Here is a 27,822-nt window from a genome sequence, read left to right on the forward strand (position 1 = left end):
TTTCTAACTTTAAAAATAATAATAATAATAAAATTTTACAATTTAAGATAAAATTAATTTCTTTTTCTTCTAACTTTATATCCTTAAAATAATTATTGTCTCAAAATTAATTTCTTATCTTCTCTCAATCTATTTATAGCATTTTTTCAGATACAGAAAAAGTATAAATTTCCCATTCACTTCTCCCCTTCCTATGTGTGCAAATAACAAATACTTACCACATTATATTAATTATCCACAAATTAATTAGGTGTTGTTCCTCCATATTTAAATCAGTTTGGCAAATTAATTATCCATGAATACAACACCTATCTTTCCAAATTAAAATTACGTGGCATTTAAAGAGCTTCTAATTCTCCCTCTGGGAAAGGGTTACTAATGTAAGATCCGACGGTTACTTTGTAGAATACTAGTCCCCAAGTAATCCCTCTGCATTTCATTTAGAAAACTACAACCTTTTCTTCTATAAATTTATATGATCTGTATATTTCCCGCCTTATAAATGAGACACAAATTTTGGAAGAGCCAGACAGTGGTATTATAAAACCATTCCAGCTGTCAATCTTAAATGCTATGTAGAATGAATGGTCCATGTGACATAAATAGTATCTATTTTTTCTTCTAGAAGCAGTTCCCAGGGTGTAATAACACTAATTACAACATCATACTAATTACAATGATATCCGACCATACTTCGGGCTGTTAACATAAACTAGGGCAGTGCAGGATGGACCAGCAACTTTAGTTAGTAACACGGGCTAAAAGCATGATGTCCAAGCATGTGACACTACAGAGCCAACTCAATTGATCATCCAAGCATCAAATGTGAGTATTCTCAGCTTTTTTTAATTACATACTGCCTGTAAATCAAGAAAGAACCTTATCACAACACAGGCACCATCAATGTGACTGATTGAGAAGCAAGAAACAATAAATCAGACAGCTAAAAGTGGCGACAACAATTATACATGGTAAAGATTTCAACTTTATTAGTGAATCCCAAAATCACACGTTAATCAACAATTTAATTGGGAGAAAGAAAGTATTGAACAAATACAACAATCAGCAATGGAGACCACACAAATAGCTAATGCTAAATGCCATCGTCATCATCACCACCTCCCTTTCTCGATCAACAATTGCTAGCTACCACTATCAGCATTACACAGACACACAGAACATGCCAGCACTAATATTTTGATCCCTTCTACAACCAATAGAGGAATAAGTATAACTGTATAATAGAAAACCTTTTTCTACTATCGTTTATATGTCTATAATTCTCAGTCCTAACACCTTAGCTTTAGAATTTTGGGCAACAGATCAGTTTTAGCTTCAAAACCAAATATCTCAGAAGGTGCTGAATGAGTTACTCCAACAATAGGGAAACCAGTAGATTTTAAGCACGCAAAAACATTTGAACAATTTTCAGAATCACAGCATTAAAGGTTCATTTATGCGCAGATACTACGAAAAATAATCAACTCACCCTAGAAGTAGAGAAACTAACCTGCATTTCATCAGGTCCTATCATGTCAATTAAATTGTACAAGCTCATGAGCTATTAAAGTATACCTCACTACAAACAAGTCTCTGAAGCTACTTATCAACCACCCACCACACATTCACAGTATGAAAAGCCTTCAAAATCTCAAGGTTGATTACTAAATTTACATGACAAAATACTAGCCTAAAACAAAAAAAAGGCAAACAGACACATGAATACATACCTCAGCCGGTGCAGGGATGATAGATTCCCTGTAAAATTGAAAAAAACACAACTCAACTTACTGCATTTATACATAACTAGACAAACAAATCTAAAGTACACTAAGAGTACCTTGGCCTGTCAGATTTTGCTAGATGTTTAGACATTATTGATGCCTGCAATACAACACATTATCACATTATTCTCTTATTTAAATTTGAAATGCATAGTCAAATTAACACAAACCCGTTCTTAGCAAAATACTTCCAGGCAATTAGATTGAAAAGCATGATATGAGGACTGAGAAAATGCCTTTGGATTTGTAGAAAGACAGAAGTGAAGCAACATGGATTAAAAAGTCAACACAGGCTTAAATTCATAGCCATACATGAGTATACAATTAGAGTTGCTTGAAAAAACAGATAAAAGTAACATCATATAAACAATTGAAATTTTAGAGTACCTAGATAGGAATTTTTAATTGACCTAGCATAGATAGAAAGACACAAGGCAGTAATATTCCCATTCTTTTCTATTTTTCCTCCATTTCCTGGGGAAGTACTAGCTTTACCTTTCCTGAGAAATTTTTCTTTTGCTTCCTGAAAGAAGCACCAATTCTTGCTTTTCTTTAACATCAGTTTTTTTTTTCAGCTATCATTATAAAGCAGTTTGTACTTTGGCCAAACACCATGAAACATCAAAAGAAGAGCCTCTCTAACTAAATAACAGATTTTGTTGATTTGCAGCACAATCGAACAGGCTCTAATCTAAATGCCTTGGACCCAACTTGTAATTGCAATTGTCAGAAAACAAAGCATTACCTGCTCCTGTATGATGCTCCTTGCTTCAACAAGTTGAGCTTCAAGCTCAAGTTCCCTCTCAGTAGCCTCTGATGTAAGTTCTGCTCCTTTTTGTGCATCTTGCAATTGAACCATACGCTCCTTCATATTTCAACATTCAAGCCATTAACAACTAAGGTTTACCAAACACAAACTGGAAAATGGTACTTATAAGGGATGAGTAATTACCTTTATTGAAGCCATCTTGGTTCGAAGACTTTCTTCTATTTGATCTCTGGCCATGTGAAAAGGAAGGTCAAATACATCCTACAAGTAACAAACTCATTAATTTTACGAGGATGCTTGACACTGGACAAAGTATGAAAAATTAATGACCTTCCATACCGTTCTCCCAACCAATGGAGATTGAGAAGGATCACTTTCAACTCTTTCATTACTAGTGAGAGATTGCTTTGGTAGTCCATTAGGAGCATTTAAGAAATCACGCATATCCACCTGTAATCAGTATACTCACAAAATCTTTAATCTAGGTCAAGGAACCTGATTTAGAGGGAGGGGCATCACAGAATAAAAGCCTTTATGTAGAGGGAAATACGGAGCCTAGGTGATATACACATCAGGAATGCAAATGAAAAAAGGGAAGAAATATGCTGAAAACCACCAATACCACCAAAATTGACTAACTTATTGTCCTTCATTCCTCCCAGTTCCCATTTAGTTACTATGACCATACATCATTTTTCACTTTGTATCATTTATTCCCAGAATACATCAAAATTTTTACATTGTTGACTTTATGTCCAAACCCAAAGCATACAATTTTTTTATAACAAAAAGGTTAATTGAATGAAAGTGGCGAACCAATTCATGTATACGTGACACACATAAAGATATTATTCACATGGGAAGAAAGGAAATCCCAGAGAAAGAGAAAAAAAAAAAAAAAACAGCATACATTGACTGAATGACAACAAAGCAAAAGTTAATGGAAGATCCAAAGTCACATCAAGGAGAATCAATGAAACATGGGCAGCCGAAACAGATGTTGCATTCATAACTTACTCCAAGTGACAATAATTAAGTATCAGGAACCTACCTGCATTGATCTCAATAGTGCTCTTAAATCAGTATTCTCTGCCATCAGTTCTTGATTTTTTGCCTCATAAGCATCCACCTTCCAATATTATACATAACTTGTAAGAGATGAAGATATATCCAGAATATGAAGAGCTATAATGAGAGGGTGAAAGCTTATCGAGTAGCATACAATCTTCTTATAAAAATCATTGTCAGCTTTCTTCCCATTCCATGTTCCACGCTGCCTCCCTTCCTTCTGTTTACACACATGATGAATACCAAATTATCACGAAGCTGAATATCTTCTGAGCAAAGTCCAAATTTCATGGATAGTTGATACCTGAAGCAAATTCATTATCTCCATGCCTGACCTAGATTCTTTCTTCTTCTCCATCAACACTTGGTTTAGCCTCTCCTGCAAATAATAGATAATAGATACCAGCCCTTCATTTCCAAATCTAACACCTTTTGGACTTATGCAATAATTCATAGGTAAAGTTCCTATCATGTAAGAGCACCAAATCCTAAACAACATTCTCATTTGAATAAGAAAAACCAAACACATCCTACCTGCAACTTTATGTATTCCTTTTCCTTCTTCTTCATCTCATGCATTTGTTGAGTCTTTACTTGCTGTGGCACCATTTACATAGTCAGAGATTATCCAATTAGAAGTAGGGACAACCAACAAGACGCCACAAAGCGCAAAGTAAATCCAGCTTCTAACCTGATTACCAATAACCATTCTCTGAAATTCATCCCTCTCCTGTTGCAGCTTATCAATTTGGCCCTTCAGAGCTGCAGTGTTTTTGGCTTCCTAGACAATAAGCATTATCAAAGAAATTTAACCCAATTAAAAAATAATAATAAATAAATCAAATCATGTAACATCGCCTTGTAAAAAAGGAAATTGTTGAATGCTTGCATAATAAACACACTTTTGATCTTTCCGTTAAAGCAAGATAATAATACATTTTACGTTAGCCAAAACCAGGTTTCAAAGCATCCCCTCACCGTTCTAGTAATCGTTGCTATCTCCCTGTCTTTGACTTGTAGTTGCCCTTCAAGCCTCTCTACCTTGGCCTCCAATCTCGATATGTCAGACAGCAATCTACGACATCAAAACCAAAACACTCACGGTAAGACGGAAAGAACGCATGACACTTAGAGAAGAACGTCAATAGAAGGTTTGCATCCATCAACTACCGTTGTCTTTGTTCATTAGCAGACTCTCTAAACTCAACATCACGCTGTCGCTGCTGAAGCAAGAAGTAAATGCAATTGCAAGTTCGCGCAACGGAAACCTACCCAAAGCAGAACCACATTTTCGAAAACAACACCATCACACAACAAAAAGACAATGCACGCAAAAAAGAATAAGAATATCAGTTAAATTCTCACAGGATCATTTGCGAAGAGATCGAGAGAAGCCGGAAAGCCAAATGTGACGAGCGATTGGTTCAAATACTTGGCGCAATGCTCCAAATTCCCCACATCGGCGAACGTGTACTCTCTGAAACAAACAAAACTCAACACGAGAAAGAGAAAATCCTACGAATGGAAGAAAATGCAGAGGCAAATAGAGAATTGAAAACGATAGCGTTAACGAACAAACTAACTAACCCGATTGTGAAGGGAGACTGAGAAGACGGCTGTGAAGAAAAAGAGAGAGAGTTAACGAAATAGAGAGGAAGAAGAAAATGAATAGGGATTCATTGAGTTTTACCCTAAGATCCAAGTCTCCGTCAGTGGGAGGCATTGTTGATAGAGAAGTTCTGGTTTGGGCTCTGAGTTTTAGATCTAAAGTTAAGCGGTGCCCAAATTTGAAAGAGGAATAAATGAAACGGGTGCTCTTGTTGGGGGTGGTGAAATGTGAATGAATTACACTGATACTCTGCGCTCAGATCTGAAAATTTGTTTTGTACCTTTCAATCACAGACGTACATCTGGATTCACATGTACTTATTTGCTACGTGGCGGTTTATGATTCGATTGCAAGATGGAGAGCGAGAGTTGGGGTTTACACTTTGGTTGGGATTGTGGCGCCAGGGAGGTCCCTCTACCTCACACGCGTAACTCGAGAATGCTTTTGACTCGCTGAAAGACACACTCTGGATTTTAAGATTTTTTGGTTCGAAATGAAGTGAAAGCAAAACATCCCTTGAATTAGACGTGCAGTGCAGGGTTCTATTCTTTTTTCTTGTTGGGATGCTACTCTCATCTCGTAATCAATGTTCATGCTATATCTTTCTGGTTATAATGTGCTTCTCATCTCCTAATCAATGTCGATTGTTTCGTTCTGTCCCAACGCACTTTTCTAATCCAGCGACTTGTCTTCAATTTGTGATTCATCGTTCATTAATCGCTAGAATTTTGTAGAAGGATCAATAATCTACGCAAATAATATTTAGAATAATTAGGTTTATATGCTGACAGTGAGATTACGAAATTTTCTCATGTAGCCAAGCAAATTGCATCGTTGTATTTTGATCGTCCACTCAGCTGATATGGTACAGACATTGTGTTGTGATAAGAGATCGCCGTCCTTGATTGGTCAAGTTTAGATATGGTTAGAAATGTAAATTTCAAAAATAGTTACTTATTTTTACAAGTTTCGAGCTAGAAATAAATTGTATTGAATAATTTCTTAATTTATTTATCATGTTTAATCAATGATGTTACATATACTTAACAAAGTTTTTTTCATGTACTTCGTGGTCTTTATTGTGTAATTGAAACCAACCCCACCTTTTTCCATATAATAAACGTGATTCTTTTTTGTTTATATTCAAACGTGATTATTTTCAATTAACTAGTCTTTGAACCTTTTTAATGTGCCTGTTTTCTTGAATTGAGTTATGGTTAATTTTGAAAAATGTAATTATTTAAGAACTCCGAATTTTAAAGAAATTGACGACCTCGAATTAAATGGTGACTTTTTAAAATAAAATATACTTAAATCTCATCGAAATGGAATTCTTTCTATGTGTAAAACTAAAATCTTCTTAAAAAATGGTTGTGTTGCCCAAGTTTTAATTTTGTATCCTTATAAATAGTTGTTTATATAAATTATCCATCACATCCGTGTATGAAAAATCTTAGTATATGGGACACGGGCACGAGATAACACGATCTAAGACACATGTCGTGCCAATATAAGGACAAAAAATAACACAACCTCAGATTAGTGGCATCCATGAATGATTGCCAATGCCAACATTCACGAATCCATAAAGCAGTGCCAGGATGCGGATTGCGTACGAATTAGTTCACAATTATTTTTACAATTATGTTTTCTCTTTAATGAAACACTTTTTTATTTTAAAGGATTTGATATTGTTCATATTAATATCACAGAAAAAATATATTATCATTCTTTGTATTTAAATTTTTAGCAAATTAATCCTTCTTACATCAATTCCGTACATATTTGATCATTTAATTAAAATAAAAAAACTGAGTATTTTTTAGTCTCTAAAAAGGAATATGTATTTAGGTCAACAAGATATTTATTTAAAAAATTAAAAATAAGTTAATATTCCTCCAAATTTAAGATGTAGAATACATGCTATAACTTCAATAATATTTTTATCCTTTAAGAATGAAAAATGATGATTTCCATATTTTACATACAAATACGACAAACTATAAATCTTTCAAACTGTGTTTTACCCTACTTCTCTCTTAGTTTTTATATGAAGATTAAGGAAACATGCAGGATAAAAAATTAAGTAAACTTTATTTTTACCCTAACGAAGCGTTGGAATATCAATTTAATCTGTTGAGAATTGTTGTATCGATTTGGGCCTCCGATTGTAAATTTGTTACATTAAAATTTAAACAAAAAATCGTTATTTGATCTGTTATTATCCAAAACAATATATAATATTTTTAAAAATTGAAAAGTTTTGAAAAAGATTAAAAAATGACTAAAAAGAGAGTTTTGCAGTGTCATCTTAATAAATTTTAAAATAAATTATTAAGGTATTAAGTAAAAAATTTAATATCTAAAAAATATAATAATTTTCATTTATTAATTAATGCAATTATTGAAAAATTTGAATATTAAATATTATTTTTCAATGAAAAAATATTTTGAAGTACTATCAGTTTAAAATTTTTAACCAACGTGTCTATTTGTTTTGTTTTTATTGTTTTTGTTTATCTAAAGAAATGATGGGCCTAATGTCGGAGAAGAAGAAATCTTCGGCGATTAAGCCCAACCAACAGTTTGACCCAAAAAGGTCGAACCAATAGCAAAATAAAAAAAGACTCTGTCCAATAACCAAACAAGGTAATCGTGTTAAAACATTCAACAGCTGCAGCAGCATAATAAATTGAGCTCTCCAAGACAGGAATAGAAGTGTCATTTTTCACTTATAAACCCTAAACCCTAAAATTCATCAAATTTTGTCATATTTAACATGCAATTCTCTTAACATCATTTTTTAAGACCGGTTTTAAGCAATTAAAAGTTTGAAAGAAAATCATTGTATTATTATATTTTCGTCTAATTAATAATTTCTTTTTTTAAATGGTATCTATTATTTTTAAAAAATATTCAGGACTATTATAATTAAAAACATTTAACATAATTATTCACCTAAATTTTCTTAGTTTAGTTTAGACTTTTTAATTTATTGGTCAACTAGACATAGGTAAATACTCCAGCAGTTAGACGACAATCGACTCATATCACTTCTCTGTAAGTTTTGTCCAAGAAAGAAAATAGGCTGAGTTAAATACAATTTGATTTACAATTGATTCTTAATTCTATTTTTAAGTCAAATGTGATTCCTAATGTTTACTTTTACCATTTTTTTTTTATCTTAATTAATGATTGTTGACAACGTCTCGAAATATATTTTATCAGTTTTTAATATTTTTATATTTTATAATTTTATTTATAAATCATTCATTAACTTATTAAAAACTTATTGATTTCTTAGTCTCAAGTTTCTTATAAAAACTAGTCAATAATATTTTTTATTGACTAAAATTTTGTATCCTTTCACTCTGTCTAAAACTTTATATTTCTTTAGTTATCATGTTTTTATGAAAAAATATTAAAAAAAGTCACTTTCTTTTCAACTATAAATCAACAATTAAACTATCATAAAATTATAAAAACTTGTTAAAAAGTAAAAACATTTTAAAAAATCATGTTATACAAGTTCTAGTCATCAAAGTTAGTTCATAAACAACAATCACAATATATCATCACAACATATACATTGTTTTTAAAGAAGAGACAATAAATGTTCACTTTATATTCTTTGACCACAATAACCGAGACAAATTTTAATCAACTTGAGAACCTCATTGCAAGTGAAAAACTATTATAACTTGAGATAATTTTTATTTATCTCAAACAGCAATATAAGCAAAGTTTACAAATACCTACAGTTTTTGTAATTGTTTATTTCAACAAACCCAAATTAATTTGACTCTCAAATTCCAGCGTGTGTTGTGTTTATTTAGATTTTAGACTTGGTCACGGGTTTTTTAAAAAGAGGGAGCAAAATCACACAAAATACAAAGGTACGAACTTAAAGGGTAAAAAAAATCGAAGCTAATTATTTATCATGTGTTGAAAATGACCTTCCCTTGTTCGTGTCTTTCTTCTCTTGAATTCAAATGTTTGAACTTAAATTTTATGTGGAGATTCAAGGCCGTTGAATGTGTAAACAAAGTTAGATCGATGTCATTAATAAGGATCACCTCATCCTGCAAATTATAATTTTATTGACGCAAAGGTTAGCGTCACTGTAGAGAACTAGAGATATTTGATCAAACATCAAACAATTGAAAATGTTATGAATAAGATTTTATCAAACATCGAATTATTAATGGCGTACGAGTTTGATTCTAGTTATTTTATACATCTCGACAATAATATTGCAACGTATAAGTCCGCAATTTTTATTTTATTTTATTAGATACAGATATAAATCTTTCCACTTCCGAACACACCAATTCAACAGAGGAAAAACAAGGGACTTTGACTGTACATACTCAAAAGCAAGGACATTTTTATAAGATTTGAAATTTTGAATGTTCTCCATTATTCCCTCAAACAACGTAAGATTCGATATGTAAAAAAGATAATCAAATGTAAACTAAGATTTTTCTGTGCAAGATTGCATGATAAGAAGTTATGTATTAAAATATGCATCAATATAACATATTATAATCACGTAAAAACCACCAGGTCAATGGTGCTCACCGCAACATGCATCTGCATCTGGACTTTCCCTTTTGAGTGCTGACCATGGGAACCGGGGTAGATAGAGATGGTGGCACGCACTGAAATTGAGCTGACCTTGAAAGATGCATTCAAGTTTTCTTTTGTGCAGCTCAATCAAAATAATGGCAATTACTTTGACCAATTCATTCTCAACTCCTGAAGGTATTATTTTAATGTCTTTTTTTCCACTTTCTATTCAAACGAATGTGGGGGGTCCTTGTGAGTTTATGAAAATTAACCCTTTCTCGTTGTCCTGCCATTTTTAAAGAGAGAAAAGTTTCAGATTGAGGGCTGAAACTTATAGCATTAGGACTAACCTACACCTTTGTATCAAGTTGTTTTAGTGTTGTTTAGATTTGAACTTAAAGAAAACATAATAATTGTACTTTTAATTCATCTGTTGTAAACAATATGTGCTTTTAGTCCCATGATATTTACTCTAAAACTTTAATATCTCGTATTATTACTAAGTTTTTCCTTTCACTTTAAAATATAAAAAAAATGACACCTTTTCTCTTTCTCAAAATCATCACAGAATAAATTATTTTGAAAGTTCTAAACTCACTCATCAAAATATCAAAAATTCATTTCAAATAAAATATTTTAAAATTTTTTAATCTTCAGATCCTAAGATCACACTCTATTACATTATCTTTTACATTTATTATATTGCAAAAGAAAAATAAAATGTTATGATGTGTTTTTTTTTTATCTTTTAAAATGTTGTTTTACATTAAGTTCACGGATAATATACATCCAGTGAAAGGTAGAAAAAACAGTGTGAGAATAAAATATAAGATAAACGGTACGATGTAATGTGAAAGAAAATATAATTAAAAGAAAATCAAGGTAGAAGTATTGTGTAACCGTATAAAAATCAAAACATTTTTTTCTTAGTAAATTTTTTTTTTTTTTAAAGTTAAGATTAAAAACCTTAATACAGGGTTAGAATTGCTTATCTCTTAACTATATAAGTTCGTATTAACAAAAGAAAATCATTCAATCAATATTTGTTGTTTAAAGATTAATTAAAATGAAAAGAATAGATTTAAAGTATTCATTTACAAGAAAACAAAGTTTAAGTGATTTAAATGCTCTTTTCCTTTCAAGATACTTAAAAATAAATTATAAGACAGTTAAGTTATTGCACAACCTTTGCGTTTTACTTTAAAGAGAATTATTTTCAAAACTACGGTTTATTTTTATTTTGAAATCAACCAGAAAGAAAGTTGCATGAGCCTATGCATGATGTCGGCCCAAATAAGGATTGGGACATCCTACACCCAAATGGGGTCCAAGTGGATGGAATATAAACATATAATTTGACTTAAAAAAAAAGAAGCTAACTAGCCTGTTTCCATTTCTCCTAACAAAAGTTCTTTTTTTTTTTACTACAAAATAAAAAGTAATTTATTTTTAAAAAATACCGTTTTAGGCGAAAATTTCCAAAAACGAAAACAAAATATTTTAAAAAACTAAACTGGCAACAAATTTGCTGTAGAAGAAAAAATGGCTATGTGGCAGTTTGGTATCAAACGAAATATGAGGTGGCTTACCCTTCCACGTTTCGTTTGTTTGAGAGGTTGCTACTTGAAACTGAAGAATTATTTATTTTCTTTTATTGTTGCTAAATCAACGGCGCAAAGAGGCCGAACGTCGTTTTCGTTATAACTAGTTGCTGCTTTTGCAGCTTCTAAGGATCTATAAACCCAAAAAATTCAATTATTGCCTTTGGTCACATAAATACAAAACCTTTTGTCTGGTAATTGCCAATTGCCGCTTCTCTCAAATAAATTTTAAATTAATTAAAATAATATACTAAAGTTATAATTATTTTATTTAAACTTTGTTTTTAAATATTTTTAAGATATAAATCTATTGGCTATTGTAAAATCCTGGTATTTCACTGCTTGCTCATGCGTTTGACGCCCAGAGACAAAAAGCACTGTGGCTTATGGAACCCGACCGTACAATATTATCAACAATGGCGCATGATTTTGTCGACTATGAAGCCATGCCCATTGCCCAGTGGTTCTTCAAGTACCCATCTGTGAATTTGTTTTATGAATGGAACTGTATTAAAAAATTAATTAGTGAATAACCACGTGGGAGTAAGTCAAATAATATTTCCTACATAAAGAATCTTGATTTTGTCGACTATGCAGCCAGGCTATTCTCCCGTCGTTAAGCAGAAAGAATCTTATCATATTTAAGATTAAAAAATTCAAACATGCATAAAATTAACTAAGGAAAATGCAGTTATTAAATTTCGAAAAAATATTGATTTTCATACTGTAATCAAAGATCTCAAAGCAATTTACAAACTTAATCAATAATTAAGATCGTTTAAATAACAAGGAGGGAACAAATAAATTTAATTTCATTTATTTTGCGTGCTAAATACCAAGCGAAATTAAATGTCCCTATTATTAATTATTGTAATATAGATAGATTTAAAATATATTTTTTATAAGCGTGGTTAACATGTTATAATAAATTATGATAATTCATTATTTAATAAAAATTAAAATTTTAATACAATCATATAATATTTGTTTAATATAATAAGAGTCCCACCAAACACATTGTCATCGTCTTCAAGAGGAAAGACGGCGACGGGGTATTTCGTTAACCTATAGGCAAAGTTAATATCACAAGAAAAACCCGTCAATCAAAAAATGTAGAATATGAATGGATGCGCACTCGCACACGTATGCGGTGCAATGACATGATATAAGCACAGACGACGACTAAGATATTAAACGTTCCACTAAATTCGTGTATTGTTAATTTAACCAAATATTGGTTTTTTTTCTTTTTTTAATATTATTTTGATTCTTTGACTTTTTTTTTTGCTATTATTTGATTGTTTAATTTAATACAAATGCTTTAAGTAAATTATTATCAAAGTGCTGTGTCAATTTATCATGTGATATCAAGTTTAAATTCAATTTGATGTAGTTATGTTACATATTTTTAAAAAATTAAAATACTAATCTTACATACTTGAATCAATGATTTTAATTTAAACACTTTTTTAATTAAATGAAACAACAGAAAAAAGTTAAAAATAAAAAAAGGACTAAACTATCAATATATTAATTTAGCTTAAATATTTTTAAAAAGATATATTAATAACTGCAAATTGCAATTAGTTTTATAAAAATAGAAATAATTTTTTAACACGCTGTATATTTTTAAACAATGAGATCCCCACTCTTTTATGTGGTAAAAATTATTTTCTATTTAATTAAATATCAATAAATGTTATTTATGTATAACAACTTGTTATTGATTGAATTGGTATCATTTATATTATTTTTAAATTTTGTTATATACCAAGTTTTATGCTCACTTTGTATGAATTTGAATTCGTCGTAGAAGTTAACGTTAACTTTTTATATCTTGCTTATTTTAGAGTGTGTGCACTTGATTGACTATGCATTATTTTTGGTAAATTCTTCGGGGGTTGAATCGTTGATTGCACTGCACCAAGCAATAAATAATTTGGTAAAAAGGAAAGAGAGGCTGGAAGCGCAAGACACGTGGGAAATTATTTTATCTTCTTTGCAGGATGTGCAGATCCAACCGTTGGATTTCATTAAAATTTATTTTAAGATATTCATTTAATTCATAATAAAAATTTGAATGAATGAGATTCATGTAGATGTCAAAGTCAAAGCACACTTCATTCGTTCAATCAATTATTATTATTGTTATTATTATTTCATACATTATATAAGGAATTTAATTCAAATAATTTCCTCCATGCCGGGCTAGAACTGAATTGTTTTCTCTAAAAATATTTCTCCATCTAGTCATTATTTCTCTTTATATTGACTAAAAATTAATTTAATCAGATAAATAAAGTATCTAAAATTAGTCAATTTTACCTGAATATAATTTGTTATAACCAAATTTATTATTCTTATTAATACAGATACAGCGTGTTGAAAACTAAAAAACATATTAAAATCACTTCATTTTTTAATAATAATAAATCTTATTTTATTTAAAATAAATTAAATTAATATTTTCCTCCAACTTTTAAACAAAAATTTAATTTTATTGTATAAATAATATAAATTTAAAATTTTCTTTATTCTTTCTTTTCATATTTTAGACCGTGGAGGATGACACTTTCATTACTCAAATAGAAGCAACACTGTTATCACTGCCTTACTAGTGACTTCAAGCCAAATGGTTTATTGACATAATTGGGAAGGGTGAATACGAGTAATCGTTGATATGCAAGTAAGTTTGTTAGGACGATTTAAGAACACAGCTCCTAGGTTTCCAAATGAGGTATAACAATCAAAAATAAAAATTTCGTAAATAATTAGAGTAAGTTCACAATTAATGAGGTTGACAATAAGTTATTGAGTAAAGGAGAATTCATCAATAAAAATGGAAGATTTCAATGATGTCACTCCTTCTCCCCCTCGTTGAGAGTCAATAATGTCATTTTTAACGTGAGGTTTTGAAAAACAGTAAAAAGGATAAAAGGAGAAAGAAGACAAATAATACATAAATTTAATATATCATGTATAAGATAAACAATATACAAATAATATATGTGGTAAAAAAATAAAATGAACATTTTTAATAAAAAAAATCAGAATTTGATACACTTTTAAAAGTTACGTGATAAAATGAATTAAAATAAAAATACTAATTTTAATTTTAAAATATTAAATTGGTACAATATATACAAATAAAAAATAAAATTAACCTATAATTATAATTAATTGCCCATTCTTTTATAAGTTCCTTCACTTAATAGAGAAAACTGTATCTCATAGAAATTTTTTTATTTAATTACAGGAGTTCAATTTTATTACACATCATGATTATTATTATTATTATTATAGGTATAAATATCAAACTAACTTCACACAGTTGCCAGATAATTGTTGTGATGTTTTAAGAACAAAATTCAGATGAATTTTACACATTTTTAGTACTATTTTTTCAATATATATATTTATTTTAATAACATATGTTAATCTTTAACGTCAGTTTTTATTATATAAATAATCAACAATTTTTAACTTTAGATAAACAAAGACATTATTAATGTTTATATATTACATCTAAAATTTATTATTTCTCCAAAAATTGTATTGACTGTGTTGTTTGATAATATATGTAAAAAACACATTGACACAACGAGAACACGTAAAAATAAAAATAAAAATTAAACTTTATAACACATATAATCAATTAATGTAAGGTTAAATTGAATTAAAAAAAAACATAATAATAATAATAATAATAATAATAATAATAATAATAAAATGTATTTTTATCAAATAAAACGGACCAACTTAATATTTAATTGGGCTTAAACATTATTTTTTTTAAGTCCCCAAAGAAGAGATAGTAAGAATAACTTCATCTACTTTTAAAAAATTAATTCCAATACATATAAGAAGATTATTCCGAGGGAATAGATAAAAATTTAATATATGCAAGCAAGTTATTTATTTATTTATTTAAAGATGATTATACAACGATTTATATTAATGTTTTTGAGATTGGATAATTTTTTATGCATATATATTATTAAAAAGTAATGTTACTTTTTTTTAATAATATACAATATGTTTATTAGCGTATATAAAATTTGAATTACAAATTATTGATCGGAGAATCCATATATGTCCTGAGTGTTGATTTCCCTTTTCAAGAAATAACACGCGGTAAGGTAAACTGACAAGAAATTGAACTGAGGTCGTATTTGGGAGACCAAGTTTCACAAAACCAATGTTGAAAGGAGTTTCAGACAGATATCACGGCGATCACGCAAAAATAAAATAAAAATTTCAGTTCCTATGTAGTGGCAACATGTCGACAGAAATTAATAGTAAATTTTATTTTAATTACGAGCTATGTTATATTCTTTCACATATTTTTCAATAATATTTTTACTATTTTATAATATATATACATATGTATATATATAAAATAAAAGTAGTCATTATTTATTTTGTTTAATTTTTATTCACAATTTTAAACAATAAAAAAATATTTTTTACTAAAAATAACATGGTAAAAAAACCATTTTAAATTTTTTAACTAATATTTTATTTAATAAATAAAAATTGTAGACATATTATAATTAAAACATTTAACAAACAGTACTTAGTATATGACCTTACTTAATTCAAAACAATAGATATGGAATTATATGGTTACGAGAAAAATAGGGGAAAAATGTTAATCTTAATCCTTTTAATTAAGTTCAAAAAATTGTTAATAATAATTTTTCCATTTAAATATATTTTAATGATTTTTTATTTTATTTTTGTATTTATGCTTTCTTATAATTTTTTTATTGCTGATTTATTATTAAAATACTATTAACCGTAAATTTTTAGTCAAATTACGTCAGTTAAAAAATTTAAAATAATATTTTATTAAACTAAAAGTAAAAATTATTTAAAAATTAGAATCAAAATTTTACTAAAAAAATATATTTAATTTTTCATAATTTTAATACAATACATCATTAAATTGGGAGTTAAAAAAAAAAAGAAAAGAAAAAGGAAAGATTAACCAGGGTTAAGGAGGGGTGGTAGGTGGATTTGACCGGTCTGGGTTGGTGGGCGTTGGTTCAGTGAAGCATTGTTTCCCTCCCAACAATATAACTTCCTCTCCCAGCGCATTTCCTTCTTCAGAGTCTCTCTCTACTCCCAACTACTTCGCATTGTGCCCACCAACTTCCCAGAAGAGAGACTCTTTCTTCATTCAATTCCTCTCCTATCCATCATGCAAGAATCAACCTCCATCAAGATTTCCCCTCTCGATCTCATGTCTGCCATCATCAAAGGCAATTTTGATCCCTCCAACGTCTCCTCCGACGCCGCCGCATCACTCTTACTCGAAAACCGTCAATTCCTCATGTTCTTAACCACCTCCGTCGCCGTTCTCATCGGATGTGTCGTCGTTTTCGTCTGGCGTAGATCCACCTCTCCCAAGTCCAAGCCTCTCGAGCCTCCCAAACGCTTCGTCGAGAAGCTTCCTGAAGTTGAGGTCGACGACGGCACCAAAAAGGTCACCATCTTCTTCGGCACTCAAACCGGTACCGCCGAAGGATTCGCTAAGGTATTCAGTCTAGCAAGCCAAAAAATTAATTCCCTCTCTGCGTTCTGGAACCGACCTCTTACTTGAATTGAACAGGCGATAGCTGAAGAGGCTAAAGCGCGATACGACAAGGCCACGTTTCGAGTAATCGATCTGGTAATGTTACTGTAACCGTTTTTCTCTGGTTGTTGGCTTGTTTGTTGCGTAGATTTTGCGATTGAGCTTCCGGATTTTGCGAGCAGGATGATTATGCAGCTGATGACGATGAATACGAGGAAAGGATGAAAAAGGAGACGCTCGTTCTTTTCTTTTTAGCTACGTAAGTGTTTTCCGTCTCTGCCCCTTCTTATTTTATTCTATTTTTGGTTTGTTTCTATTCGTCTTTGTATGTGTGTGTTTAAAATATTTTTAGGGATTTCAAATTTTAATCTGTTGTGGGGTGGATGCAGATATGGTGATGGTGAGCCAACTGATAATGCGGCTAGATTTTATAAATGGTTTAAAGAGGTAAGTTTGTCTCTGGCGCATGTGGCGTTGATATTGAGAGTGAAGTTATTGTATTATTTGTTGAATTTGTGTGGGATTGTGATTTTAGGGGAATGAGAGAGGAGAAGGATGGCTTCAGCATCTTCAGTACGGTGTTTTTGGCCTTGGGAACAGACAGTACGAGCATTTTAACAAGGTTCACATTGAATTCTTACATTTTTGTGGCTTTCTATGCTTTGACTTAATCATGGAGTTGCTAGCTGCTTTATGCTGTGTGTATCTTATGCCTATGTCAATTGATGCAGGTGGCAAAGGTTGTGGATGAGATACTTGCTGAGCAAGGTAGCCCTCTTGGTCCAATTGGTAGATTTAAATTTAGATTGGACAATCATAATTGCTCTGACATTAGGCTTGCAGGGAATCAACATTATAAATAATAGAAAAGTCTTTAAAATTACACATTTTTTTTACCAACTGGTATCTTTCACTTCTGTGCATTACTTTGATTTTTGTCACTTTTATGTTATGTATAATGCTGAGCGTTGATTGAATCTGTAATACATGTACCGAAGGCTGAAAGTCTTGATAGTTAAGTATATGCGTGGGAAACTTCTCTTCTTTCCCTATTGCTAGCCTTCTAGGGAAAAATTATTTCAATTTTCCGGATCTGGATCTCACACGAGGATCACGCTGACAGGTAATTTTTTGAAGAGAGATTCAGACGCAAAGGGTTTAGTCACAATTAGAATCCTCGATAGGGCCCCACAAAGGCAATCCTAACACAACTTTTTTCTGTCTATTTTTTTTTTTCCTTCACAAGATGCTCACATGAGATCCCAATCTCCATACTTAATAATAATTCCGCAAGTAATTAATTTTTGTTGCTTGTTACTTGCCAGTAACCTTTTTTTGATTCTCCATATTCTATTAAGATTATAAATGCACATGATTTAATTTATTTATTTTTTAAAAAAAATTCCCACTTTGATAGATTCTCACAATGATTCTAATCTGACCTATCTTGTGCAATTGCAGGGGGGAAGCGTCTTGTGCCAGTGGGTCTAGGAGATGATGATCAATGCATTGAGGATGACTTTACTGCATGGTATTGAAATATTTAAGTTGAATTGAATATGTTGGAGCAGGAGTGTAGGACTGTATTTTGATGCTGAGGTTGCAAGCTGTTTCTCCTTCCCTTACTATGATGACTGTTATTTCAGGAAAGAAGAACTGTGGCCAGCATTGGATCAATTGCTTAGAGATGAGGATGATACAACTGTGTCTACACCTTATACTGCTGCCGTCTTGGAGTACCGGGTTGTGGTTCATGATCCATTAGATGCAGCTTTTGACGAAAAGAAGTGGCATAATGTAAATGGTCATGCCATTGTGGATGCTCAACATCCAGTCAGGTACATTAGAATAGGTTATTCATTTGCAAATGAATTGGGCCATACTGTAATCTGACATGAATACTTGCTACCTATGTAGGGCAAATGTGGCTGTGCGAAAGGAGCTTCATACTCCTGCATCAGATCGTTCTTGCACTCATCTAGAATTTGACATTTCAGGCTCTGGAGTTGTGTAAGTATCTGCTTGTGGAAATATAGATGTAGAAATACACTTGTCTATATAATGTTCGTACAATTTCCTTGTTCTTATTGCTGTTTTATTTCACAGATATGAAACAGGGGACCATGTTGGTGTTTACTGTGAGAATTTGTCTGAAACTGTGGAAGAGGCAGTAAGGTTATTAGGTTTGTCACCAGATACCTATTTCTCAATCCACACTGATGATGAAGATGGGAAACCACTTAGTGGAAGCTCGTTGCCACCTCCATTCCCACCCTGTACTTTAAGAACAGCACTTGCACGATATGCGGATGTTTTGAGTTCACCCAAAAAGGTGCCTGTTTTGAGTTTGATGCAGCCTCAGTTTCTAACTATAATCCTATATCCATTTATGTTAACAATTAATAATTATTTTAACATATTTTCCAGTCTGCCTTGCTTGCTTTAGCTGCTCATGCATCTAATCCATCTGAAGCCAATCGACTAAGACATCTTGCCTCACCTGCTGGAAAGGTTGTAATATTTTATATTATATACCACGGGAACTTAAATTAAATTTTTGTCCGTATGTTTCTCATTTGTATGCTACTTTGGTCTGCCTCTGCAGGATGAATATTCAGAGTGGGTGATTACCTCTCAGAGAAGTCTCCTTGAGGTCATGACTGAATTTCCATCAGCCAGACCTCCAATTGGTGTCTTTTTTGCAGCTGTTGCTCCTCGCCTGCAGCCAAGATATTATTCAATCTCATCATCTCCAAGGTATACTTCTGTTTTTTGCTTGTGCATTATTGTTTTTACATGTGGTATTGTGTGAGCATGTAGTGACTAGGGAGATACTAGTAAATGAATACCAAGTTGTGGAAGCCTTATAAATCTTTATTACTTGTCTTAGCCATGCAGTAAGAGAAAAATCATTGCATACTTGTCAGCAAAATTTGGCAACCAATTTTGCAATAGCTGGGGTGTTCTGATTTCCAAAGTCATACCAACATAGTTCTTAGCCAACCCAATTAACTCCAAAGTTTCAATAGAGTCTAAATCTTAGCATGTCCATAATGATCTCAAAACTGGAATTTTTTCTATGTGATTTTTTTACTTCTTACAGAGTTTGTATATCAAATATGTTTATGTTGTACTTACTGTTAGGCTGTTTGCTGTAATTGTTGACAGAATGGCACCAAACAGAATTCATGTTACCTGTGCATTAGTTTATGATAAAATGCCCACTGGAAGGATTCACAAAGGAGTGTGTTCAACATGGATGAAGGTAATTATGATTGTTTCCTAGATTATGGTTACTTAAACTATTTAAGATCGGCAATGCATAATTGTGTTAAAAAGATTGGCTTAAAGTACGAATATCAACTTGAATTTGGTATGGTTGAATATTATTTTTACTGTCAATATCTGGCTGCTTTTGATGACAATATCTGGTTATTTAGACATCTTAAGTCTTCTATGGGCTTTTTCAGTGAGTAAACTAAACTGCTTATGCCTCCATTTGAAAACAAAACTGATCATTTGGTTTGATGTCCAGAATTCTGTGCCACTGGAGAAAAGTCATGACTGCAGTTGGGGTCCTATCTTTGTTAGGCAGTCCAATTTTAAACTCCCAGCTGATAATAACGTTCCTATAATCATGATTGGTCCTGGTACTGGATTGGCTCCTTTCAGGGGTTTCTTGCAGGTTTTAACCAAAGACTTGATATTTGTCTCCTAATTCTTTCTTCCATCCATCTGCCTGTGCCAATTATTTATCTTTGTTTTTCATTTGCACTTCAGGAGAGATTAGCTCTGAAAGAAGGAGGAGCTGAACTTGGCCCTTCCGTTTTATTCTTTGGATGCAGGAATCGTCAAATGGTGAGTGATCCATCCTAGATTTATGACTTAAGGAGTGGCTAAGTCCTAGGTGTGTGCGCATGTGTGTTAGCAGGGGTTTAATATTTTATATCGCCTTACCAATATTTTTTAAAATATTTTTTTATTAAAGGACTACATCTATGAAGATGAGTTGAATCATTTTGTTAATACTGGCGCACTTTCCGAGCTAATTGTTGCGTTCTCCCGAGAGGGACCCACCAAAGAATATGTGCAACATAAAATGATGGAGAAGGTACCTACTTTTTCTCAGATACGTTTAATTGCCAATTAACTATTTACGCCTTCTCTTAATCAGCAACACTTCACTGTGACAGGCTTCAGATATTTGGAGCACGATATCGCAGGGAGCTTACATTTATGTGTGCGGTGATGCCAAGGGCATGGCTAGGGATGTACACCGCACTCTGCACACAATTGTGCAAGAGCAGGTATAATTTTTTTTAACGATAAATCTTGAATTGCTTTAAATTGATGACTTGGACAATTACGAATTTACTGCCTTGTATTATTGGCTGCTGACTACAGCGATTTTCTGTTGTTACCATTTAATAATACCAAACGATATATCTGCTTCGTAGAGCGCGTGGACATCGTGTCCCTGTTTTTGGTCCAAACGTGGACACGTGTCTATTTTGATTGTGTAGTACGGGACATATTCGTGACGTGATGGTTACCCTTTCTTTTATATTAACCACTAATTTTCCAATATTTGGAGTTTGTGGCTAACCAGGTTTGTGCGTTTGTGAATTCCAGGGTTCTCTGGATAGTTCCGAAGCTGAGAGCATGATAAAGAATCTACAAATGACTGGCAGATATTTGCGCGATGTGTGGTGATGATATCTGAAAGCAAGCCGTTGGGTGTCTGATAATAAAACGCGCGTAAACATATATATATATGAGTGGTGGGTAAAAGATATTGAAGGGGCCTTATTTGCGCTGCCTTCCATCAGTGCCCTCAAAGAGAGAGGGTCCTTGTTGCCGTGATGGCAACATTTCCTATGATTCTTTTTCACTATATTTTCTAATGAATTCTTTTTTGTTCACGTAATTTATATACTTTGTTTATACCTAGACTATAAAGTATTTTCTTTAGCTTTCTTGTATTGTATGAACCTAAAAGAAAGGTTCGGAGATGCAGACAATTCCTTGTATTGTATGAGCTACCAAAAAAGTTTGGACATAAAGAAACTATCGTTTCTGTGAGTATTGTTATTAGAATTAAATATCTCAAGATGCTAATTCCAATACAGATGAAGATTGGATATGCTAATTACTAATTACTCTCATATTACTAATTACTTCTACTAGATAATTTTATTGCTAAATTTATTAAATTTATTTTTTATTATTTAAATTATGTTTATAAAATATTACATCAATTAAAAATTATTTAGTATTGCATATATATATATATATATAAGAATTATTAAATTAGATTTTTATTATTGTTGATTTTTTGAGATTGAATATAAACAATCAATAATAATGGAGGTTCATATTAGTGATATAGGTTGGATAGCGTCAAATAATCTCGAGTTTGAATTTTGTGAATGAATTTTTTATTATAAAATATTACTGACATGAAGAAGATTGTTCAACATAGAAGATAACTGTGGCTAGTTTAAAAAAAAATAGTTATGATTTAATAATTAAAACAATGAAAACAATATTTTATAAAAATATTTAATATTGTAAAATTGTTAAGTTTGATGATATAAAATCATCTTTTCATTCTGTTTCTCCCTTATGTATGCGTGCATACGAACACAACACAATTTTTATATGCCTAGTAAATTATAGAAATACAAAAGCTATAAGTTTTTTTAATTTTTGGATGAAATGTAAGGCATGGATAACACCATGGTTACATATATGTTTTTTATACCATGAACTAATTCTATGATTATTTAAAATAATGCATATCTACAGTTTTTCAAATGTAAATGAAAAGACGAAAAAACTGATAAACAGTATAAACAAATATTTTGATAAAAAATGTTTTAGGGATGATAATTAAAGTTATATAAAAATTATTTTTTAATATTAAAATTTGTTTATAACTTTTTTTTACAGTTTATTATGTTATTTATTTGTTTATAAAAAATAATTATATAAATTAAAAAATATAATTATTTTGATAAAATTATTTACTAAGCTTATTAATTTACTCCTTATTAACTCTTTTAACTCTTTAACAATTCAAGTAATATAAATATTTTAAATAGACAGAAAGATAGGATTAGTAAAAGAATAATAAATAATATTATCATAATTTTTTATATAAATAAATAATCTTTTCTCTCTAAACATGTAGATTAAAATACAAGTAATATTTATAAAAAGTATTATATTTACTTATTTTTAAAAGAAGAATAAAAAACATGAAACGTAATTCATCAAATGTAAGATCCTCTCATACTTTCATCGATTAATCCCTTAAAATTAAGATATAGGTGTTGTCGACTAAACCTTATAATATATTCGTCATGTTATTCTGCAGCTGCAATGATGCCAACCATTAATGGGGTAGTTGATGCCGCGATCGAGCATTGGCAATCAACCGTGTTTAATTTAGTTCAACAACTTTATCGCTTTTTTCAACACTGAATATTATTACTTCATGATATGAAATACTCCTTTATATTCACACCACTGGTTTAAAACTTGTTTGTTTTGACATTTAAATATAATTATTTTTAAATTATTAAATATCGTTGAAATATATGTTTAAATTTTTTTTGAATTATAAATCTATATTATAACATATTTTTAAAAATAATATCTAAACAAATAAGAGTTAAAATAAATTATGATGAATATTTTTTCACAGGAGCTTCTTTATTCGTTCAAAACATTACCTTTTAGCTATGATATTTTTAATTAATATTATATTTTTAATGTTTATTTTATAGAGAAAAAATATGTCTATTAATTTGTTTATGCATAAGTTTAAAATCATGTTACTTAATATTCTTTTATTTATGTTACTTTTTACACTAAATATTTATATTATTAGAGTAGTTCAAGAGTCAATGAATAAATTTAGTAGTTAATTTTAATAAAATAATTAAATTCTTTAATTTGTATTATTTTCTAAATAAATGAATAAGAGTAGAACAATTGTATTATTTTAAATATAATTTTTCCTCTGGCCTTGCTAACATAAATTGTTGGCAAATGAAGGATCGTGGAAAGCTGTGGAAGTTGCTAGAGAATTCTATGAAGAATGAATTCTCCAAACTTTCCAACTAACATTATTATTGAAGTTATTAAGACCGCACCCCTTGAGTGGACATGCCAAGAAATTCAGCCACAGAAAAATAAAATGTGGGCCCTGTTCTTTTGTTTGAATTGTGCAAATTGAAGAGTTTCTTGACAAAACTCTGTGACACGTGAAACCCACATAGGGAGTTGCTGTTGGCCTCAATCTTCACCAAACCTGAATTGTAAATGCTTATTAATAATTTCATCTAAATGGAATTAAAATACCATGATACAGAACTTTTCTTGCAGACTTTTAAAAGCAACAAAGGCACCCAAAACCAATACCAATACCAATACCCGATTCTGGTCCTTTGTAAGAAGCCGAATCAATGCCTAGGTTAATTTTAATTTTAAGGTATGTTTTTAATTTATTTAATTATAATTTTTTAACGTGTATACAAGAGTGTATGTTAAATATTAAATATATTTTATTAAATATTTTAAATTACCACGACAAAATACATATCAAATATACCTTTAACACATTTGAAATAATAAATACTTTTACTTTTAATAATTGTTTTCATTTTTAACCATCTAAAAATGTATTTTTTAACACGTTAAAAAAAATAAAAAAAATGTTAAAAAAATTTAATTTAATTTTTCTTTAGTATAACTCAATCAAATAAAATTAATTTCAATTTTTTAATAAATTTTATTATTAAATTTATAATATAAATTATCATTTTTGGCTAAAAATATAAATTATCATTTACATTTTATTAAATAAATTGTATATCGAAACTCGCTATTATTTATTTACACTCTAGTTTAGGGATGTCACCCATGACGCAACAAGCGAGAGCACGATTGCCATGCTAACAAATCCCCAAAACCTTCCTCATCAATTCGAAAATTCTTAAAAACCATCCGTCACAATTAACAGCACATTTTAAATTCACATCCTCTCCATCTCCAGGTATTTCTTCAAAATCAAAGAAATATAGAAGCATCGACAAGTTCTAGCATGCTAGTAATGTTCTGGCGCGATAATACATCTTTCAACATCTACTTTGAGGTGACTTGAATGGAATATCAATTATATAATTGTCTTAACTTTTATGAATTAAAACTTTCAGCTTACTACATATCGAGCTGCATGCGTATTCTAGAGAAGCTATCCTCATTCTCACCCGTATTTGAAACACATCAAGATCGATATGCAGCTTATGATTTTGGTAGAACCAAAGCCAGGAATGTGAAGAACTTGAATATAGGTAACCTTATCGCAAGTGATGCATATCATTGATTCAAATCACTACACACAACTAAAGAAAGCCTATATTTAAGTGATGATACAAAAACAGTAAAAAATGGAGTTCTGTTCATGTCATAACAATTACAACTAGCACCTATCATTCTAGTCTTCTGCGGCTTCTTCAATTTCTTCATCCTCTGGTACTCCACGAAGGTAGAGAACATTGTTACATCTACAAATACAAACAATGGAATAAGACTTAACTACTACATTTAAGAACTAACACCATCAAAGGAGGTCACAGTGGCCGGGTGAAATAATCTTACCAAGAGCAAAAAAAATCATCCAAAGTATGTTTCAAAGGATGATATGCATATAGTCGCTTTCGAGTGTCAGTGTCAGTCATTTTGATCATGTTCAGAATTACAAAAAACACCATAGATTCACTGCTTTTTGCGCTAAAAAAAGTTTATTTAGAATATGATGCAGATGCAGAACAAGGATGTCGGCGGAGACAAGAATCAGCATTGCCAATAATATCTGGGTTAACAATATGAAGCATGACGTGCGAGACAGAAATCTTGAACACTCAATTATAAATGGATAGTCAAGAATAGATTTGAGTAAAACCAATCCTGACCAAGATTGAATGATCAATACGCTCTCACGTGAGAAGCTTAGAAAGGAAAGTAAAAATAGTTTTAGGCAAAATAAAACATTTATGTGGAGATCACCCAGTTCAATTAAACAGAAAAACAAAGTTCAAAAGCCGCACATGATATTATCTTCTGGCTCACAAATCAAGTTATAAAGCAGAATGGAAAAAAAAGGTTTTAAATTATAGAGAAACACAGTTCCAATGCTGAAATCAACTTCAAAACATAGAAAACCATAATGAGAAATAACATATATAAGTTAGCAAAACATGAATACCACTAGCAAATAGAATAGTTAACATGCAAGTTACCTGATTAAAATCTCTCCTAAATTTCCAGTAAACTGGCCTTCAATGTACTCTTCAGTGTTGGCCAGCTACAGAAATATACACAGATAATAAAAAATAAATTAGCGACAAAGTCAACAGCCCAAAGCAAGAATTATTATACGGGAGCAAGCAAACACCAAAGAGTGAATTTAGAAAAGCACCTGCAAGTTCATGTAGGAATCAACTGAAACAAGATAACCTGTAAATCAAAATAAAAGATGATAATAACATCCCTGCAGTATTTGTTTGACCACCTAACAAATAAACTTGTAACAGCGAAATAGCAGTAGAAAAATTGGCCCAAAATAAAGGACTGTGCCTACCCTTGTACTCCATTCCCCACTTTAGTTTCACAATAACAGGCTTCCCAGTCAAATTGTTCAAGAAAGGCTTGGGATTAACTGGTATAGTCTGCAAAACCGAGCAAAAACAAAAGAGGCAAAAGTGTGTGGGATAATGTACTAAACGCATAGAAAGTGATTAAGAGGAAGATACTCACCGCCATTGCAGATCGCAATCTCTGAAACCAGAAGCTGTGGAGGCTGCGATACCTTGAAGCGGGAATTAGGGTTTAGTGTCCAAGGCAAATTGGAATGGAATTCAGGACTTTTTTTGGGTAGCCAACTGGGCTGTCGGGCCCACTTAGCTAAGGAGAAAAGCTAATGCAGACAAAGTATGGGCCGAAATAACACGCGGAGTCTTTAAAGCCCAAAAGAACAAAAACAAAAGGCAATTCCTGAATCAGTTGTGAATTTTACTGTTATTCTACGAGGCCCAATTGGTCTCCAGTCCAATGCCGTTTATAATTTTGGTTATTATCATCTTATATGTATAATATTTAACTGATTTTAATTTTCAAGAAATAAAATTTAAATAAAATAGTCATCATCTTTTTTTTCAAAGAAGTTCACTACTTCTATATTCAAAATTTACATGATTTATTCAAACTTGTCCAAAAAGAAAAGTCATAACAATCTAATGAACCAAGTTCAAGATTAAAATTTTTTTATTTAATTATGATTAAGCATTAAATTTAAGTTTTTTCCACGAACAAAAAATTATGCTTCAAATCTTTAACTCAGATACTGGCCGAAACTATTTTTGTTGCCCATTAAAAAGCAATTTCAAGTGTTATAAAATAGAGAACATGGAAGATTTTTTTTTCTTATTAGACCAGACGTCTACTGTACACATACTCTATTCCAATATAAAACCAAACATAGAATTTGGTTGAACAAAAACACACACCGTGTAAAATAAGTAGTCAGCTAGCTTTTTCTTATTTGTTAGTTAACTTGAATTCTATCAATTGACATTAAAAAAGAACAGCACATAAAGTTACATTGCAACATCGTAATATTAAGAAGGAAAGCATATAAAGTAGGTTTTAAGCAACTAAAAATAATAAATTTTGTCAAAAACTAACATATTTATTATATTTTTAGAATGATAATTTCTTGAAAAAATATATCACATTCAAATACTTATAATTAATTCTAAAAATTAATATTAACAAAA

The 27,822-nt window shown here is 30.9% G+C and overlaps 3 protein-coding genes across 5 annotated transcripts; 1 reads left to right on the forward strand and 2 right to left on the reverse strand.

Annotated features, from left to right (window-relative positions):
- Nucleotides 1-544: 544 nt before the first annotated feature.
- LOC113847008 (afadin- and alpha-actinin-binding protein) lies at nucleotides 545-5,437 on the reverse strand. Its single transcript, XM_027475825.1, has 16 exons — nucleotides 5,312-5,437; nucleotides 5,209-5,237; nucleotides 4,987-5,098; nucleotides 4,792-4,889; nucleotides 4,600-4,696; nucleotides 4,313-4,402; nucleotides 4,156-4,218; nucleotides 3,926-4,000; nucleotides 3,776-3,841; nucleotides 3,605-3,682; nucleotides 2,893-3,003; nucleotides 2,737-2,814; nucleotides 2,530-2,649; nucleotides 1,841-1,884; nucleotides 1,731-1,758; nucleotides 545-860 (listed from the first exon to the last, which is right to left on the reverse strand). The coding sequence occupies exons 1-16, from the start codon at nucleotides 5,342-5,344 to the stop codon at nucleotides 846-848; spliced, it is 1,137 nt and encodes a 378-aa protein (XP_027331626.1). The 5' UTR covers nucleotides 5,345-5,437; the 3' UTR covers nucleotides 545-845.
- An 11,005-nt stretch (nucleotides 5,438-16,442) lies between these two features.
- LOC113874947 (NADPH--cytochrome P450 reductase) lies at nucleotides 16,443-22,021 on the forward strand. Of its 3 annotated transcripts, none has more exons than XM_027513269.1 (18): nucleotides 16,443-16,939; nucleotides 17,015-17,074; nucleotides 17,161-17,237; nucleotides 17,368-17,425; nucleotides 17,514-17,600; nucleotides 17,710-17,746; nucleotides 18,440-18,509; nucleotides 18,625-18,816; nucleotides 18,896-18,988; nucleotides 19,085-19,310; nucleotides 19,406-19,489; nucleotides 19,584-19,735; nucleotides 20,147-20,243; nucleotides 20,514-20,663; nucleotides 20,759-20,836; nucleotides 20,967-21,089; nucleotides 21,172-21,285; nucleotides 21,611-22,021. In XM_027513269.1, exons 1-18 carry the CDS (start codon nucleotides 16,604-16,606, stop codon nucleotides 21,689-21,691), a joined length of 2,115 nt encoding a protein of 704 aa, XP_027369070.1. In that variant the 5' UTR covers nucleotides 16,443-16,603; the 3' UTR covers nucleotides 21,692-22,021. The 3 variants fall into 3 exon arrangements, with proteins under 3 accessions (XP_027369070.1, XP_027369069.1, XP_027369068.1); XM_027513268.1 differs by having other exon boundaries at nucleotides 16,478-16,939; nucleotides 17,015-17,062; XM_027513267.1 differs by having other exon boundaries at nucleotides 16,604-16,939; nucleotides 19,406-19,492.
- Nucleotides 22,022-24,976: 2,955 nt separating this feature from the next.
- Nucleotides 24,977-26,920, reverse strand: LOC113847531 (probable small nuclear ribonucleoprotein F). Its single transcript, XM_027476699.1, has 5 exons — nucleotides 26,804-26,920; nucleotides 26,628-26,715; nucleotides 26,466-26,503; nucleotides 26,287-26,351; nucleotides 24,977-25,551 (listed from the first exon to the last, which is right to left on the reverse strand). The coding sequence occupies exons 1-5, from the start codon at nucleotides 26,807-26,809 to the stop codon at nucleotides 25,482-25,484; spliced, it is 267 nt and encodes an 88-aa protein (XP_027332500.1). The 5' UTR covers nucleotides 26,810-26,920; the 3' UTR covers nucleotides 24,977-25,481.
- Between the last annotated feature and the right edge of the window lie 902 nt (nucleotides 26,921-27,822).

This window comes from Abrus precatorius, unplaced genomic scaffold, assembly GCF_003935025.1.
Source record: "Abrus precatorius isolate BTA unplaced genomic scaffold, Abrus_2018 Scaffold8, whole genome shotgun sequence".
In the NCBI taxonomy this organism is placed as follows: domain Eukaryota; kingdom Viridiplantae; phylum Streptophyta; class Magnoliopsida; order Fabales; family Fabaceae; genus Abrus; species Abrus precatorius.

Excerpts from the sequence above, each read along its gene's own strand:
- LOC113847008 (XM_027475825.1), bottom strand. The coding sequence starts at position 5,344 with ATGCCTCCCACTGACGGAGACTTGGATCTTAGG. Across the intron at positions 5,099-5,208 it reads CAGTCTCCCTTCACAATCGG|AGAGTACACGTTCGCCGATG; the intron begins GTTAGTTAGTTT and ends TGTTTGTTTCAG. Across the intron at positions 2,815-2,892 it reads CTCCATTGGTTGGGAGAACG|GATGTATTTGACCTTCCTTT; the intron begins GTATGGAAGGTC and ends TGTTACTTGTAG.
- LOC113847531 (XM_027476699.1), bottom strand. Across the intron at positions 26,352-26,465 it reads ATTCCTACATGAACTTGCAG|CTGGCCAACACTGAAGAGTA; the intron begins GTGCTTTTCTAA and ends ATATTTCTGTAG. Across the intron at positions 25,552-26,286 it reads TTAGGAGAGATTTTAATCAG|ATGTAACAATGTTCTCTACC; the intron begins GTAACTTGCATG and ends TTGTATTTGTAG.
- LOC113874947 (XM_027513267.1), top strand. The coding sequence starts at position 16,604 with ATGCAAGAATCAACCTCCATCAAGATTTCCCCTCTCGATCTCATGTCT. Across the intron at positions 17,426-17,513 it reads TTTATAAATGGTTTAAAGAG|GGGAATGAGAGAGGAGAAGG; the intron begins GTAAGTTTGTCT and ends TTGTGATTTTAG. Across the intron at positions 19,736-20,146 it reads TCAATCTCATCATCTCCAAG|AATGGCACCAAACAGAATTC; the intron begins GTATACTTCTGT and ends AATTGTTGACAG.